Genomic DNA, 17079 nt, shown 5'->3' with positions numbered 1-17079 from the left:
GTTATTTACTGCATGCACCTCACTGCTGGGACCGTCAAAGCAGAACTGCTTGAAAATGGGAAGGCCTTCCCCGGCATCCTTCAGGTGTGATGCGGTAGTGGCAGCAGCCCTGCACAAGCTGCCTGCAATGTGTCTGAAGAAACTTTATCGCATGACGTGGGAACGATGCTTGACGAGCCAACAGTTTGCGTGCAATGAAGGGATTCCGTGGATAGATGCGAGAAACCTCCTAGTGATACCAGGAAGCGTCTGAAACAATGTGCAACTGGAATGGGCAATAGCCACCATCACCGTGGGCTAGCACAAAACCCATAAAAGTGAAACTGAAACTAACTGGTCAGTCTGATCTTGAAGATGGGGCCGTCCATGTTTTGCTGCGCCTGCTGCCTGTTGTTGCGCAGCTGTCAGAGGCGTGCGGCTGACTACATGGCATGCAATTCAGGTTTCAGTAGGGCTACTGATACTATCGATGATTGCATATCATACCGATCATACCTCAACAAGACGTATAGCACCCATCCGACATCATAGCCTTACATTGGCGTTGGCTGGGACACCACAGACAGAATTATCCGTGCTTCTGAATTACCAGGGTTACGGTCAACGAGCTTTTAGTTGCATGCTCGGAAGTCACGGGTGACCGAAGGGGCAACTACCACCATGGCTTCTGCCCCCACTCTCTGCCAGTGTGCTAGAAATGGTGCCAGTTTGATTTCACTCATTCCTCTACGGTTTAATCCAGTTCCATCTTCAGTCTCCATTTTGAAGGCGACACAGCATCCTAACTACGCTGTCCCATTGTGGCAATACACAGTTCGAATTATCCATGGCAGAACTGAATCGCGCTAGAATTAAGATTTTTTCATACACACAATTCTATGGAGCTTGGCCGGGCCAAGTGTTACAGTTTAAATTATAACTCTTCACTATATTGCATACTGCAGAACATTCTCCTAACTACCTAGCATACCTGCCTATAGTGCTGTCTAGAGCACCTGTGCAAAGTGCTTGAATTGTATATTCTGGCATGCTCAAGTGACAAAAAACTTGATGCGTGCTGTACTTGATAAAGAATAAGACAAAAAAATCTAGGTCTACACAAAAGCAAATCCATGATAGAAAATTATTCTGAAGTCTAGGCAACTCGTAAACTACAGTCGAACCCGGATATATCGAACCCGGATATATCGAATTTTGGTTATATCGAACTCACGGAATATCCCCTTGAAAATCCCATGTAAAAGTATAGGAAAGCCGTGTCATATATCGAACTCAATTTCACTGGTCATTCGATATATCGAACTCCGCGTGACGTTTTCAAGCCACGCGCGGAATGAATGAGAGGGGACAGTTCGGCTAGGGCAGCGCCGCGCCCATTACTCAAAGGCGCTCGCATCTGCGGTTATCGTTTCCCGCACGCCAGCACGTGACGTTTGCAAGCCATTGCATGAATGAACCAGAGAGAACCGGTGGGAACGAGAGGGGAAAGATAGAGCGAAGCGCAAGGGTGTGCCCATTCTTTTGCCGAGCTATCTCTCTCTTTCCTCTTTCCCGGCCTTCGTTCGCAGTAGCACACACGCTACGCATGCACCAAGCCAGCTCAGCCCGTTTTCAGACAGAACGTCGGACGCTTTCTCCAGCGTGTGTTGCGGACCCTTAGTGCGCGGCAGATCTATCTTTATTTTTTTATTTATTTTTTTTGCGAGTCGTTTGATCTTATCATTGTGCTGTACGCGCGGCGTAGCGTGAGATATGGCGTTAGGAAGCGGCTTTTTTTTGGTTTTTTTTTTGTTTTTGCTGGAGTCGTTTATACTTGCATGTATGAATCAACTAAAGCACGCGGGCAGCTGCGATCAAGACACCGGCTTTTCGCATTTTTCGCTTCAAACAGCATTTGCAGCTACTTTATCACGCTTTCCAATGATTTTGTGGCAGTAGACTACGACCGCCCCAAGCACGGCGTGATAAATCGAACCAGGCTTGTGCAATCAAGCCATCACGGGCAGTCTGCCAAGTTCGCTCCCCGCCGCAGCAGGAGCTATCAAAAGATAAACACACCGCGACGACGTTATCGCTGCGCAGCATCTTGGCACGCTGCCAAGAAATGAGCTGGGGATGAGACGACCGAAACGGAGTGCGACATGCAAGCGATAACGCTGGCGATTTCTGCCGCGGCGACACAGAAACCTTGTGTTGAGCTGCGGCGGTGGCTTGTACCGCAGAGTACGGCAGAGGGACGCAGCTCCAACAAGTAGTAAAGTTGTAAATTTTTTGCTCTGTCGCTGCCGCTCGTCGCTGAGATCGCTTGTATGTGAGCGGGCTGGCCTTAACGCTTTTTTTTCTTCCAAATTCTCGAGTGCAAAAGTGGAGGGTGGATTCATTATGTGAGGAGTTGATTACACGACAAATACAGTATCGTTTTTTCGCATCGTAAGTGCCGTCCCAAGCCGATTTCTGTATATCGAATTATTGATATATCGAACTATTTCGTGATCCCCTTCGAGTTCGATATATCCGGGTTCGACTGTAGTACATCAGCAAACAGTGTAGTGCTCTGTCATGGTGCTACAGACAAGTGTGTGAAGCATCGTACAAGTTTTAAACTGTGTCAGGTTTAAATTCGTCTAAGCACACAAAGGAGTAATGGTGAAAGTGCCATTGCACTCACAACCCACTTGCCTCTTGCGTGCACTGAGCAGGTCTTCGAGGATCTCTGGCAGGAGCCCCTTACGCACAGAGGCCTTGACGAAGTAGTCGCCCGAAGGGGTGCGGATGAACTGGTCTGGCTGGAGCAGCTCACGCTGCCGGCTGTCCAGCACAGTCGTGTAGCATAGGTTGTGGGCCATCATGATGGATGGGTACAGTGAGGAGAAGTCCAGTGTCGCAATGGGCACCGAATAGAAACCCTTGGCCGGCTCAATCACTGTGGCTCCTTCAAAGTCCTCGCCCATTTCCGAGTGGACTACTGGCATCACCAGGTCCTGCTCAGCTGCCTGTGGAAGGTGTGAAGGAGGAGGAGGCGATGCTAAGGAGCAGACGAGATTAGGCTGACACTGAACGCGCCTGCTATTGCTCCTCCACTGTTGCACAGCCTAAACAAAATATGTACCCCTTACCACTTCAAAACTCAGGGAGGCAGGCTACTAGCATGCAGGCTCGCAAGAAAGTCCAATAAAGAACCCCTTTAGTGGACTCTGCCATGAAAACTATGATTTAGCTGGTCCAGTGCCTTGCAGAAAAAAAAGAGTAGAAAGAGTATAGAAAAAGAAAAGGCTGTATGAGCAGAGTGCAGCCGCTGCATTTTACAGTCTATAAGCCCCAGTCCCCTGCAAATGGCAACTTTTACAAAAAAAAAACATACAAAAGTTTCGCTAGTGCACAAGATGGACTTGTCCATTCAGTTAAGTGCAGAAACAATGTGCTGAGGATCCCTTCATTAAAGAGTGACAAAATATGTGCTTGTAGCAGATGCTGCGTGCACACTGCTCTCGAGATCTGCCCTGCGTGCCTTGTTCCTTTGGTCTGCCTTTTGTATGCTTCATAAAGCCGAGTGCTCTAGCTGCTTTGCTTCTGCCTCACACCACTTTTTTTCACTTCTGTGAAACGCAATCCCTGCTGCCAAGTTCTCACTGCCCAATGGCACCCAACGTGAATTTTAAACTACCACAGGAGACATCATGCCACAGAAGGACCCGTGACGTGTACAATGTGGTGCCAAAACAAGAAATTTCAGGAATATGGCCAAGTGCTCGTTGGTGGCAGCCTGGCGATGACTTTTCGTTGTACGATCCAAGTGCAGATGATAATGCGTTTGCATCACGCATGGCCAAAACAACCACCAGTGTCAAACTTGCTACCAGACAAAAGTTAGCATGACGTGCAAGATCAGTGTGCAGTTTCACCGCAAAAAATTTTTTTTTTGAAGTCTTCACAACAAAGATGCACAATAATACAGCTGTGCTCAAGCAGTGGTAGGGCCATCTATTGTTGCAAAAAGAAAAGCACCAGGACAAAAAAGAATGTTGATGAGAGCATTGCATGGCTTGTGAGTGAGTCCCCTGTTAAAGACGACAGATGGCACACCCACTACCCTTTGGCAGCAATCTGGCGTTCGTAGTTTTTGGTTCCTTGATCTTGGCACAGACAATTATGCATGTGTGAGGTGTGACCAAATTAAGTAATTACCATTGCCAAACTTACTACAAAACAAAAGTTAGTGGAATGCGCAGTTTCACTGATATGAGCCAGAGGTTCAGGCACAGGCATTTTTTAGTATCAATGATAAAAATGCACGGTACTGTATATAGAGTCCCAATATCTTAACTTACTGGATATAGATAACAGACACATTAACACATCGAAATTGCTGCGTAAAAGCACAGGTAAAACGTGCATTATATTGAACTGAAATTTCATCACCGAACGGCTCATCATGCTGCTGCAAGTGATGCTTCTCCTTAAGATCTCTCATCGATTCCTTTTCATGCACAGAAAGAGGTTACCTGCACAGCCCTGGGCCCCTGCTGGAAGCATTAGGGCTGCAAGATTGTGTGACCAGCTGAATGTGGGGTGTGCTTTTGGTCTCTTGAATTCATTTTCCCCGCACATCACAATCACTAGCATGGGTGCAATGCATTCTTGCTCCTAGGAAACAGATAAGCTTGCCTGCTCCCCTTGCTGTATACGTCGAATTATCGACACATTAAACTATTTTGCAGCCCCCTTCAAGTTCCATTGTACGCCAGCAAGAAAATGGAAACTACTTTGTTCACTTATATCAATTTGCTTGCTCAACAAGGGAAAGTAGATGAGAGGCTCGTTAGGACATGCACAGGAAAGAAGCCAGTAGTCATTCAAGCGATGGCTGGCTTCTTTCCTCAGCTTCCCCTGTGCAGTTCAGTTCAGTTCAGGCGTTCAGTCGTGTCCGACTCTTCGTGACTCTATGGACCATGTCACGCCACGCTTTCCGGTCTCTCACTATCTTCTTAACATCACATAACTTCATCTGCAGTGCCTCGAGGATGCCATCTAACCATCGCGTTCGCTGCCTACCCCTTCTCCGGCGACCCTCAACCTTTCCCAACATTAAATCTTTCTCCAGCGACTCCTCTCTTCTCATCAGATGACCAAAGTAGCTGAGCTTTAACTTTAGAATTTGACCCTCCAATGAGCAGTCAGGGTTTATGGTCGACAATATCGACTGATTTGATCTTCTGGCAGTCCAAGGAACTCTCAAGAGTCTTCGCCAGCACCACAATTCAAACGCGTCAATTCTTCGGCGGTCAGCCTTTTTCACAGTCCAACTCTCGCATCCATACATCACAACTGGAAAGACTATAGCACGAGTTATACGGATCTTGGTTGGCAGACTAATGTCTCTGCTCTTTACTAGGCGGTCAAGGCTAACCATTGCTCTCTTTCCCAGAAGCAGGCGTCTCCTAATTTCATGGCTGCAGTCTCCTTCCGAGGTAATCTTGGAGCCCAAGAACAGAAAATCTGTCACAGCTTCCACTTCTTGTCCATTGATGCTCCAGGACTTGATAGGGCAAGACGCCATGATCTTTGTCTTTTTAATGTTCAGTTTAAGCCCAAACTTCTCACTCTCTTCTTGTACGCGCATAAGAAGTCTCTTGAGTTCCACTTCACTTTCTGCCATTAAAGTGGTATCATCCGCATATCTAAGGTTGTTGATACGTTTTCCAGCAATCTTCACTCCAGCTGAAGACTCGTCCAGACCGGCCTTCCTCATGATGCACTCTGCATATAGGTTAAATAGGCAGGGCGACAGTATGCAGCCTTGCCTCACCCCTTTCTCAATCGGAAACCAATCAGTAAGACCATGCCCAGTTCTGACTGTTGCCTCTTGCCCTTCATACAGGTTCCTGAGGAGACAGATGAGGTGAATTGGAACTCCCATCTCTTGGAGAGCTTGCCACAATCTGCTGTGATCTACGCTGTCAAACGCTTTCGCATAATCAATAAAGCAGAAGTAAATGGGTTTCTGGAACTCTCTTGCTTTTTCCATGATCCAGCGAAGGTTGGCAATTTGGTCTCTAGTTCCTCTGCCCTTGCGAAACCCAGCTTGCACGTCCGGAAGCTCCCGATCCACATACTGCTGCAGCCTACCTTGGAGGATTTTCAACATCACCTTGCTAGCATGCGAAATAAGTGCGATCGTGCGGTAGTTGGAACAATCTTTGGCACTGCCTTTCTTTGGAATGGGGATGTAAACTGACCTCCTCCAATCCTGTGGCCACTGCAGGGTTGTCCAAATCTTCTGACATAATGTATGCAGAGTGTTAACAGCGTCGTGGTTGAGGTTTTGAAGCAACTCAGCTGGAATACCATCAATTCCGCTAGCTTTGTTATTAGCAAGGCTGGCTAAGGCCCATTGAACTTCACTCTTCAGGATGCCCGGCTCGAGATCAGTAATCACAACCGTCTTATGCTGGGTTTGCACATCGGGGTCCTTCTTGTACAGTTCTTCTGTGTATTCCTGCCACCTCTTCTTTATCTCTGAGGCTTCAGTGAGGTCCTTGCCTCGTTTGTCCTTTATCACGCCCAGCTTAGCACAGAAGCTTCCTTTGATATCTTTGATTGTCTTATACAGAGCTCTTGTGTTCCTTAATTGGCTGTTGTCCTCAACTGCTTGGCACTGTATGTTCAGGAAGGCATTCTTATCTCTCCTTGCTATTTTCTGAAAATCCGCATTGAGAACCTTGTATCTTTCTCTTTCCCCCATAACTTTTGCCATCCTCCTTTCCTCAGCTATTTGCAAAGCCTCTTCAGATAACTAGTTTGCTTTTTTGCATTTCTTTTGCTTTGGAACTACCTTAGTAGCAACTTCTTGTATTATATCACGAACATCAGTCCACATCTCTTCGGGCTCTTTGTCTTCTAGATCTAATTCTTGAAATCGATTCCTCACTTCCACAGCATATTCTAATGGAATTTGATCCAGATCATACCTGAAAGGCCTTCTAGTTTTCTGCGTTTTCCTCAATCGAAGCTTAATTTTGGCAACAAGAAGCTGATGATCGGTGCCACAATCGGCCCCAGGCCTTGTTTTTATTGCTTGTATAGCGCTTCTCCATCTCTGCCGGCAAATAATATAATCGATCTGATTCCTGTACAGACCGTCCCGTGAAGTCCACGTGTACAGGCGCCTCTTGTGCTGTTGAAAATGAGTATTCGCTATGGTCAGGTTGTTTTCTTGACAAAACTCTACTAGCCTCTGCCCGGCTTCATTTGGCTCACCAAGACCGAACTTGCCTATAATTCCGGATATTTCTTCACTCCCGACCTTAGCATTCCAGTCTCCTATGAGAAAAACGACGTCTGATGATGGGGTGCGGCCTAAAAGGCATTGTAGGTCCGCATAAAATCTCTCAACGTCAGCTTCTTCAGCAGTAGTGGTCGGTGCATAGACTTGGATAACTGTTATGTTCAAAGGGTGACCTTGGATCCGAAGTGACATCATTCGGTCGTTTTTGGGGTTGTACCCTATCACTGCTTTGCCCATTCTTCTGTTTACTATGAGAGCGACCCCATTCCCTCTTTTGGATTCGTGCCCACAATAAAAGACATAATGATCGCCGGAGTTAAATTCTCCCATTCCGGTCCACTTGAGCTCGCTGATACCCAAGATATCAATGTTCGATCTGTCCATTTCTCGCTTGACGATATCCAGTTTACCTTGCGTCATAGATCTTACATTCCATGTTGCCATGTGATATATCTCCTTGCAACATCGGACTTTCCGGTCGCTTCCCGACACATCCACAACTGAGCGTCCTTTTGGCTTTAGCCCAGCCGCTTCATTCGTCCTGGAGCTACTAGGAATCGCCCTTTGTTAATCCCCAGTAACATGTGGGACGCCTTCCAACCTGGGGGGCTCATCTTCCGGCGCCATATCAATAATGGTATTGTGACTGGCCATAGGGTTTTCTTGGTAGGAAATACTGGAGTGGGTTGCCATTACCTTCTCCAGTGAATCCCATTTTGTCAGAACTATCTGCCGTGACCTGTCTATCTTGGGTGGCCCTACACAGCAGAGCTCACGACCTCATCGAGTTTCGCAAGCCCCTCCGCCACGACAAGGCAGTGATCCATGAAGTGATCCCCTGTGCAGCTCTTCAATTTTTTAGCAACATCCCATCAGATGGCACTTCCGTGTCCCACCAAGAACGACAGGGGGGAAACAAATAAGATCATGCGCAAGCACAAGGACAGCTTACTGCTAGTTGCAGCTGTATGTCTGCTCAGCTGTTCTGCTGAGCAGCTGATGCAGCTGCAACTGCGAATAAGTACTTTGCGTGCATGCACATGATGTGGTCCGCTTCAGCACTGCAGTCCTTGAAGAGATTTTGGATGGCGGTCTGGTGTCATATTGCCGAAAAATTGTGAAGTGGCCCCTTTTATTCACCTCAGATTTCGATAAAACCTGCGCACCTTTCGGAGCAGCTGTGAGACGACCTTGATCTGCTGGCCGCGCGATAGCAGGTAGGTCATGGGCACGCCCGTGACACGCGCCATCTCCATGTAGTTGATGACGCTCATCAGTTTTTCAAGGAGCCGTAAGGGCAGCATGGCATCCTTGAGGCAGTAAACGGCCAAGCGGCGGCGTGTCTGGTCCGTGCCATTCTGCACAGTCAAAGAAAAAAGGAAAATGATCATTACACATTCAAGGAGTTCTCTGTCGACTTACATCAGATGCCCATTAAATGAAACTCGGTTAAGGAAGAAGCACGGATAAAGGGTTATTTGGTTGGCTTTCTATGTCGGCAGCACAGAAATTCTTAGGTTAATGATCATGCTTGGTTAAATAGCATAGAAGCTTAACATATGGAATATTTGGGTGTATCTGTACTCACATGTCCCAAAGGCAATCTCACAACTATTAAGAAAATCTACGCAGCCAATGTCATACATAGCCAGGACAAGCCAATTTAGAAGTCGTCCATAAGCTTCCCGATCGTTTTTGTTGGCACTGCTGCATTGCATTGTGCCTACATGCGATCGATGCTCTGGCACAATCGAGAGTGTTAAGAAACATCCAGATAAAATGCTACAAAATATTCTGCACATTCTGTAGGAACTTCAATGAAATGATCTGAGTAAAAAAATAAGTTTTAAGGAAGTTCGACATCCCAAAGTCCATATTGCCACGAATTTTGAAAAAGCCGTTACTCAAGGGGTTGTTAAAAATGGGACCCTTGCTTCAAAACAAATACGGGTGAGAACGCTACGAAAAGCTAGATTTTTTTTTTTTTTTTCAATTTAATTGTGTGCAGAGTGCCGATTTTCCTATAAGTGGTTCCATTTCAGAGCAGGAGGCATGGAAGACAGCCCTGGGAATGGGAGAATGGAATTTAAGTGGTAGCAATGGAAGCCGAGGAGATATAAAAGCACCGTGGCCTAGCCTTCAAGACCATCTCGAGAGAAAGTGCTGCTGTCCACAGAGATGTTTGCACTGACTGGCAACAGGGGTAGAAGATTTTAAACAGCCTTGAGATGTCTTCAATATCAAGAGGATGGACCTTTCTTATAAGGCATTTCCATTAAAGGCTCTCATCTATAAAGGCAAAGTCTGTACACAGTAGAAGTACTGCAGTGGGTACAAACGTGGCAGGGAATGAAAAGTTGGAGCTGCTGGCTGCAGGGAAGGTGGAGGACCCACAGTCCTTCAAGGAGGTTTCTGACATAGTACAACTTTGATGGAAGAGTATGGGTGGTGATGGCAATTTTTGAAAGTTAGCTGTGGGAAGTCGATGCAAGGTTTGCCAGGCAGGGCAGGAAAGTTGCCTCCTATGTGGATAACTGCACTGGTGGAAGGCTGAAGTCCATCAGTGTTGGTGGCCGACTGAGCCCAGCTGCATGCCGCTTCAGATGCTGACTGCTGCTGCAGCACATTCTCCTTGCTTCCCTCTGCATGGCTCTGTCATTCCTTCACCGTGCATAAACCTCACACCCGTCACATGCAGTCTACTTACCGTGCAGTGAAACCTCCTCACAGGGCATTAGCTGCCTAAGACGAAGCTCCACCAGTAATGCTTTGCACTGCAAAGGATGCTGACAAGACCCTTGTGGAATTGGTGCGGTTATGCTTCAACACTCCCAACAGTGCAAATAAATAAAGCATCAATTGAAAACGTGAAAAATGGTTATATCTCAAAAGCAGGCAACCACTGTCCAGCTTTTCACAGAATCAATTTTTTATGATTCAAGGAACTTTTGTAGCCTGTTTCTCGCAGCATGTTCTTGCAATGAAATTTTTTTTGCCTGAGCCAACCCTTTTGCGCTGTTCTGTTAACTTGAAAACCCGGTTATAATATGAAACTTTTTCCTAGTCCCTCGAAGGTAGAATTAGCGGTCAGTATTGCCAAGATCGTGGTAAGTGACGACCCCTCACCTGGAGGTCAGTGATGATGCTGTGCTGGACGTCCTCCTTCTGCTCCTGCAGGAAATGGTAGCTGACTGCGTTGAGCGTGTACGACCGCAGCTTGTAGTCACGCAGAAGCACCTGCACGCACACACCACGAACTGATGATTTTACAAGCAGCACCATCAACACTCTCATAAAATGTCTCTGGATTTGGAACTTGCATTGCCGGGCGTGTGCCTGCCAGCAAAATGTTACATGCTTCTTGGCTGCACATCCGAACCTAATGTTTATCTCCACTGACAAAAAGAAGCAAAAACAAGCCCCTGAATTACACTCTGGATCTACGTAGCAAACTGGAATGTTTGTTTCTGTGCACAGAGTCTGTATTTGTGAACGCCAAAAGTCTGCCAAAAGCAATGCAGTGTAATCCTCTTATAACAATATCAGCTATAAATATATCGCATATATCAATCAAATTCTTAGAATTTGTCAGTTCTTCCATTGCCCCTATGTAAAAAGAAACCATATAATAATGATTGATTATCGGCGGCATGTCGGATACGATAGCTTTCTGGCTGCCTGGAAGATGTTCACTATAAAAATTTGTCTGAATGAGTGCTAAGAATGCACCAGCATGGATAAATTCACAGAGGGAATTCCGTGCGGTTAGGAAATCAGAGAATTTCATCGCAATTGCTGCCTGTCAACGCGGAAAGGGGGCACCCGTATTGTCGTCACCATCGCCTGACTGAGCATCCACCAAGACGACAGCGCATGCCGATAGTTCTCGAGATGGCTCTCTCATGAAAAAATATGAGCATTCACACTGATTTTTAACGATCGTCAAGGCTGGGGATGTCCTGCAGTTCATCTAGTCGTCGATTGGGTTCGAGCATGCAAAAAGGACCACCACCAGTGTACGCACTATTTATTGAAATCGATGCTCACAGCGACTGTCAAGCTTCAGCTGCCGCTGAAGCGAGAGCATATTTACGATGTCTTTAAGCATGGTTGAGTTATTTTATGGCTATTCATGTATCCTACAATAAAATGTTCAGAGCTCTTTACAACGGTTCGCGCTGTTCAACCCCATTCGCTCATCACTGGTAATTATGTAAGCTTACAAGCATGTAAAAATGCGTGGGCGTGTTCTTTTATTTTTTTGACAGTCCAGATATAATGATGATTGGCGATCGGATTTTCTGGTTTTCTCATTATCGTTATAAGTGGACTGCACCGTATACCAATGCCTAGTGCCCCCTCTCCCCAGCTCCAAGCTAGCATACAGATGATAATGATAACAGGTAGGCTTCTGCAGTGGGCTTACACAACTAAGCAAGCACCAGCATGTCAGTAAGAAAGAATGAATGCTACGAAATAAAGCCCTACGTTAATAGGCCTCTGGTCTCACCTGGAGGAGGTCGAACTGGACCCGGCCCTCGATGGTGACCACCTTGTTCTCGCGGCGGCCCATCTGCTTGGACTGCATCACGGCGTCCTTGAGCAGAGTCTTGCAGTTGCGGATGCGCCCCAGGAAAGGGAACGTGTCCACGCGCAGCTGCTTGGCCCGGTTCATCAGGTAAGGGAAATCAAAGTTCTGGATGTTGTATCCCGTGATCACATCAGGGTCCACCTCACGTACAAAGTCTGCCCATTTCTAAAAAGAGACAAATAAAAAATTATGAGGCAACTCAGTGAATATACGAGTGATTGCTGGTTGAGTGAATGTACCCCACAGGCCAGTGAGTGGTACTATTCATCACAGGGGACAGCACAGAGGCCTATGAAAATTGTGACCTTATGTTTAAAAGTACACGAAGCACAGCTACACAGCTTAAGTATTTGCACTTTTGCCACTAAGGACCTCGGAGTCAAAATGGCCCATCTTTGAAGCCTGAAGAAGCCATTCCATGACCCTGTAAATGCATTGCCGTCTCATGTACAAAAGTCAAAGCAAAGAAAGAACACTTCAAGCTCCTAATGTAGTTGTAAAAAAAAAATAATTTAAGAATATTAAAAACTTGGCAGTCCTTATTCGTTTTTGACAACCATTTATATTTCGAATCAGCTCTTTTGTCTGGATTAGCTGGTTCACTGCTAATTGACGGAAACAGTTCTTTTATGAATGAAGTACAAAGGAATAAATTTCTAAGCTCAACGAATGAATGAACCAAACATTTCAGTCTTAAAATTCCCAGTTAAAGCTCACTGACTGTACTGCCCTTGGGCTGCACTATGCAGCTATGCCACTGTTCCCATGAAGTGTTTCTCCTTTTGGGAAGAGGCATCTCTTTGTGAGAACGGACATCGAGGAGTGCCATGTCACACAGGTGTAAAACTTGTCCGTAAATGGGCTGGCTGGCATTTCATGGTGATACTGCCACTGAGACAGCGTGGTGGTTGGATTGTTTTATTGGATTTAATAGCTTAAAGGAGCTCAGGCTATGGGAGACACCGTAGTGGAGGACTCTGAAAGTTTGACCACCTGGGGTTCTTTAACGTGACCTGACACCGAAGTGTAAATGCGCGCCTTGCTTTTTGCCTTTATCGAAAAGTGACTGCCATGGAGGGGACCAAATTCGGTTCCTTGGGTTCAGCAGTTCAGTGTCTTAACCCCTGAGCCACCTTGGCGTCAGAAGAGAACCTACAATGTGGTGTAATCATCTTAAACTTAAGTGCAGAACAGAATTAAGTGCTGTTTCAATCCCCAAGCTGGGTGTCACGTGACTCAAGGACACCAAAGTGTACTGTCCGTGGTTTGTCTGCAGTGCAAGACATATTTTATGGGATTATGGAGTTGTGGAAGTTTAATGTCTCAAAGCAACTAAGGCTGAGTGCAAGGTCTGTAGTGAAGGGCCTTTCTGTAGCGACATTTTGCCTTGCCTCCATCGAAACATGGCCACCATGGCTAGGATCAAATCCTATTGCCCGGCTCAGTAGTCAAGTACTCTAATAAGCACCTTGGAAAAAGCGGAGGTGGGGAGAAAAGAGAGAGAGACATTTGGTTTTCACAGTGGAGGGACTGAAATAGCGTGTTTCTTGTAGCCGCTTTTGTAAAAGAGGAAGTGGAAACTTTAGCACCAATTTCAGGTATTGCCATAGAAAATCTAGAATTCTGTAGCAGTTCCACCTGTTGCAGAATATAAAAGAATACTTAAGGGGGAATGCAAGGCTAAAGGGTCAACTTTTGAACTGTTGCACCAATTCAATAAAATTTTTAGGGATCTTCCTCTTATTAGAATATATTCTAAGTTTCATCACCTTAGCACAAATAGAATAAAAGTTGTAGCTCTCATAATGAGTAATTAAGTGTGTCAGCTCAGGAAAACTATCATTTCAAAGCAAACAAACATTTCAGTTCAAAAAACACAGGCTGAAGAAAGAAGACAAACACAGGACAACACTGAACTTCAGCTACCAAGACCAACCAACCAACTTGACCAACTAGCCTATCTTTCCATGTTAACATATCATTTCAAAACTAATGAAGATGTACAGTGTAATCTACTTATAAAGATACCACATAATATAATATAATGCTTATAACACTCAAATTCTTGGTATTTATCAGTTTACCCATTGCCCCCTAAGTAAAAATAAACCATATGTAAAGATCAATTATTGGTGGAATATCGATAAAACAATGCCTTTCTACCCACCCGGAAGATGTTTATTACGAAAATTAACTTTTGATAAAAATAAAATACTAAGAGGAGCATAAGTGTCCCAAATGGATTGGTGCGGCTAAGTCCGCGAAGGGAATTTATAGAATTATATTTATATTTATATTTATAGAGTTAGGAAATGAGAGCTATCATCACCGCAATCGTTGCTGTCCCACAGATGGCGCCAAGAGGATGGCAATAGTTCTCCAGGTGAAACAGCAGATCCATTGGGATTTTCGGCAGAGTTTCAAGGTTGGACGCCTCACGAGAAAATACAGGCAGTCGTACTCTATGACTAACGATCATCAAGCTGGGGATGTCTTGCACTTCGTCCAGCGCTGATCGGTTTCGTGCTCGCAAAAAGGACTGCCGTCAACGTACGCACTACTGGAAGCGGTGCCCATGGAGACTGCCAAGCTTCAGCTGCTGCTCAAGCGAGTGCGAATTTCCGACTTATTTTTCAATTTTCTCAATATTGCTGTAAGTGGACTGCACTGCAATTGTTTGCGCTCACGTAACATCTAGATAGTTCATTGTGCAGGATAAAGCGAACTGCAGGTTCTTTATGACATTTCTGTAAAAAGTTGAGCACTTTAAAAACTAACTTCATTTTTCTGTTGTCTTTATATGCCAATATTCTATGTTTTTCTCATCCTAGAGAATAATTAGGAATCCAAAAAGAACCTTATCTTGTTCCGAACAAAAGTTTAGTCCAGAAACCATTTGAAAGCAGCCTTTGGCAAAAGAGCTTGGAAATGGTAGTTTTCTCAACGGTTGTGCTCATAAAAAGTGCTAACTGAGAAAAATGAGTTTAAAGACTGCAGAACATGCTATTCAAATTTATGGCCTAAATTAATAAATCACTGTGATCTGGTGCATACGCTGGGCAGCCCTTTTCAACAGGACACTGTTCTGTGGTGACTACTTCGAATTGCCTTCTTTTTTCTTTTTTCAGCTTCCCAGCTGTCTATTGCCCTTGTTTGCGCTCGTGAAAGGATTTCCTTGGTTGCTTGCTGGGCGTGCCTTTTTGTTTGCCTAGGCTCCATATTCTAAACCAGCTTTTTGAACACTGCGGTTTGACAGGCTCCCAGCGTCTATTTCGGTTTATCAGCCAATCCGCTGTTGCCATGACCTAAAATTTGCCTTTTCTTTATGTTTTTCTTTTCAGTTGTCTGCTGCACTCTTCTACACAAACAAGCATTCTAACATGGAGATGCACTCCGCATTCAGTTTCTTTCCCACTGTAGCAGTCCTGAAGAAGATGAAGCTGATAGCACAAGTCAACGAGGAAGACATTGGAGAACGACTCTTGCGTCGGACGCGCAGCCGTTGACCAACTGAGCTCCCCGCCTTCTCGACTTCTGCAGCGCTCCGATGTCAAACCCCAGTCGCAACAAATTGGTCGTCAGGTGCTGGATACGCCTACCCTCACGACGCATCATTAACAGCTGGAGCCTTGTCGGAGCCGTCTCTATCTCGCAAAAGGGCTAATTAAAAACACGTTTTTTTTCAAATGAAAACTGTGATTTTAGCCCTGCACCCCCCTAAATGCAAGACTGCAGATTTTGCTGCAGGCAAGTTCAGGTGTTCAACAGTTATGACAAAAGAAGGAAAACAATATGCTGCCTCAAAGTCACTGTTATGAAAACAACTTACAAAAACTTTCAAATAAGCATATAGGAAAGTATTTCTCCAAATTAAACATTTTCGTAACAATAAAAATGTAATGACACACAAAAAAAAATACACAAATCAAAATGATTATGCCATTTAAGAATTAAAGCATGCAATTCCCGACATGTTCAACCTTTCGATGCCCAGCAGAATCTTGCTTTTAAATTGTACCTGGCGCTTGCCCTGAATAGTTAAAACTGCTGTAGAAACGCAGTGGGGTGCACTTCTCGCAAATGCTGTAAGACATATGAGCATATTTATGGCAATATTCCAAGTTTCTTGATATGTAGCAAAACCTTGCTTCTAAAATATTTCTTGTACTTGCACCAAGAATTTAAATGTCACTGAAACAATAGAGTGAGTTTTTAGAATGAGTGTCTAAGGGGCAATATGCAAATATTTTGCTAGCTATGATGCACTTCTACAGAATGGAAAACAATATTACGTTCATAAACAGCGTCTCGTCGAAAAATGCACTTGTCCAGAATTTTGGGCATGCTTAGCGCTCTAATGACATGCAGACATAACAGCAGAAAATGCTTTTTCTTTTTTAAGCCACTGTGCTAATATTGAATATGTGTGTGCTATTTTCTTCATAAATCTTCCCGAAGCGACAAGAATTTTGATTCAATGCAGGGATATTACTTCTAATTATACGATATGGATAGTCGATAAATTTGGCCATTTCTTTTTTTATATCATTGCAATGCACAATTCATTTCAATCTTATGCCTGCCATGACGATTCCGTGGTTAGGATGCATGTCTACTGAACCTAAGGATGTGGGATTGAATCCCAGCCGCGGCGGCCGCTTTTTGATAAGGCCGGAAAGCAAAGTGCCCGTAAGAACCCCAGGTGGTCAAGATTTCCAGAGGACTTCACTACAGCATCTCCAATAGCCTGAGTCACTTTGGGACATTAAAGGGGCGCTGTGACATTCACCAGACTATTAATTCCAGCCGGCTTCTAGGTTCTTTACACCTTCCCGATGCCCCAAAGCCCAATCATAACGGCGAAACAGTGAGCGCTTAATATTTTATTCCGCTTCAGTAATCAGTGTTTTGGCACCGATGTGAGCGACACACGACGGTGAAGTTCGTTAACGGATATGAGGTTTCCTTCTCGCTTGGGCGCTGCTTCACTGATTGGATGAGCATGCACTTTAGATTTTACATTCGAATGTTCTTCAAGTTACTGCACAGAAAACAAATAAAAGGTGTTTTAATTCCGTGTGTGTTCTTGAAGTGCTTGTAAAGATAGGGACTGTAAAACTGAGGTAAATACGGTGTTGTTAACAAGCGCGGTGAGCACCTACTTGCTGTGATGATGGTGATGGTGGCTTAGCCCTCTGCAGAA

General features: G+C 45.0%; 1 protein-coding gene across 1 annotated transcript in view; it reads right to left on the bottom strand.

Annotated features, from left to right (window-relative positions):
• The window catches only part of PolD1 (DNA polymerase delta 1, catalytic subunit), a 60429-nt gene that overhangs the window by 22142 nt on the left and 21208 nt on the right, over positions 1–17079 (bottom strand). Inside the window, exons 8-11 of the mRNA XM_084602766.1 lie at positions 11796–12041; positions 10412–10522; positions 8452–8643; positions 2680–2993 (exon numbers count right to left, since the gene is read on the bottom strand). Of these exons, the coding sequence (XP_084458892.1) occupies positions 2680–2993; positions 8452–8643; positions 10412–10522; positions 11796–12041 (863 nt within the window). The remainder of the gene's footprint in view (positions 1–2679; positions 2994–8451; positions 8644–10411; positions 10523–11795; positions 12042–17079) is intronic.

This window comes from Amblyomma maculatum, chromosome 4, assembly GCF_055883805.1.
Source record: "Amblyomma maculatum isolate TAMU_Amacu chromosome 4, ASM5588380v1, whole genome shotgun sequence".
Classification (NCBI taxonomy): Eukaryota; Metazoa; Arthropoda; class Arachnida; order Ixodida; family Ixodidae; genus Amblyomma; species Amblyomma maculatum.
This window is presented reverse-complemented; position numbering and strand designations above follow the sequence as displayed.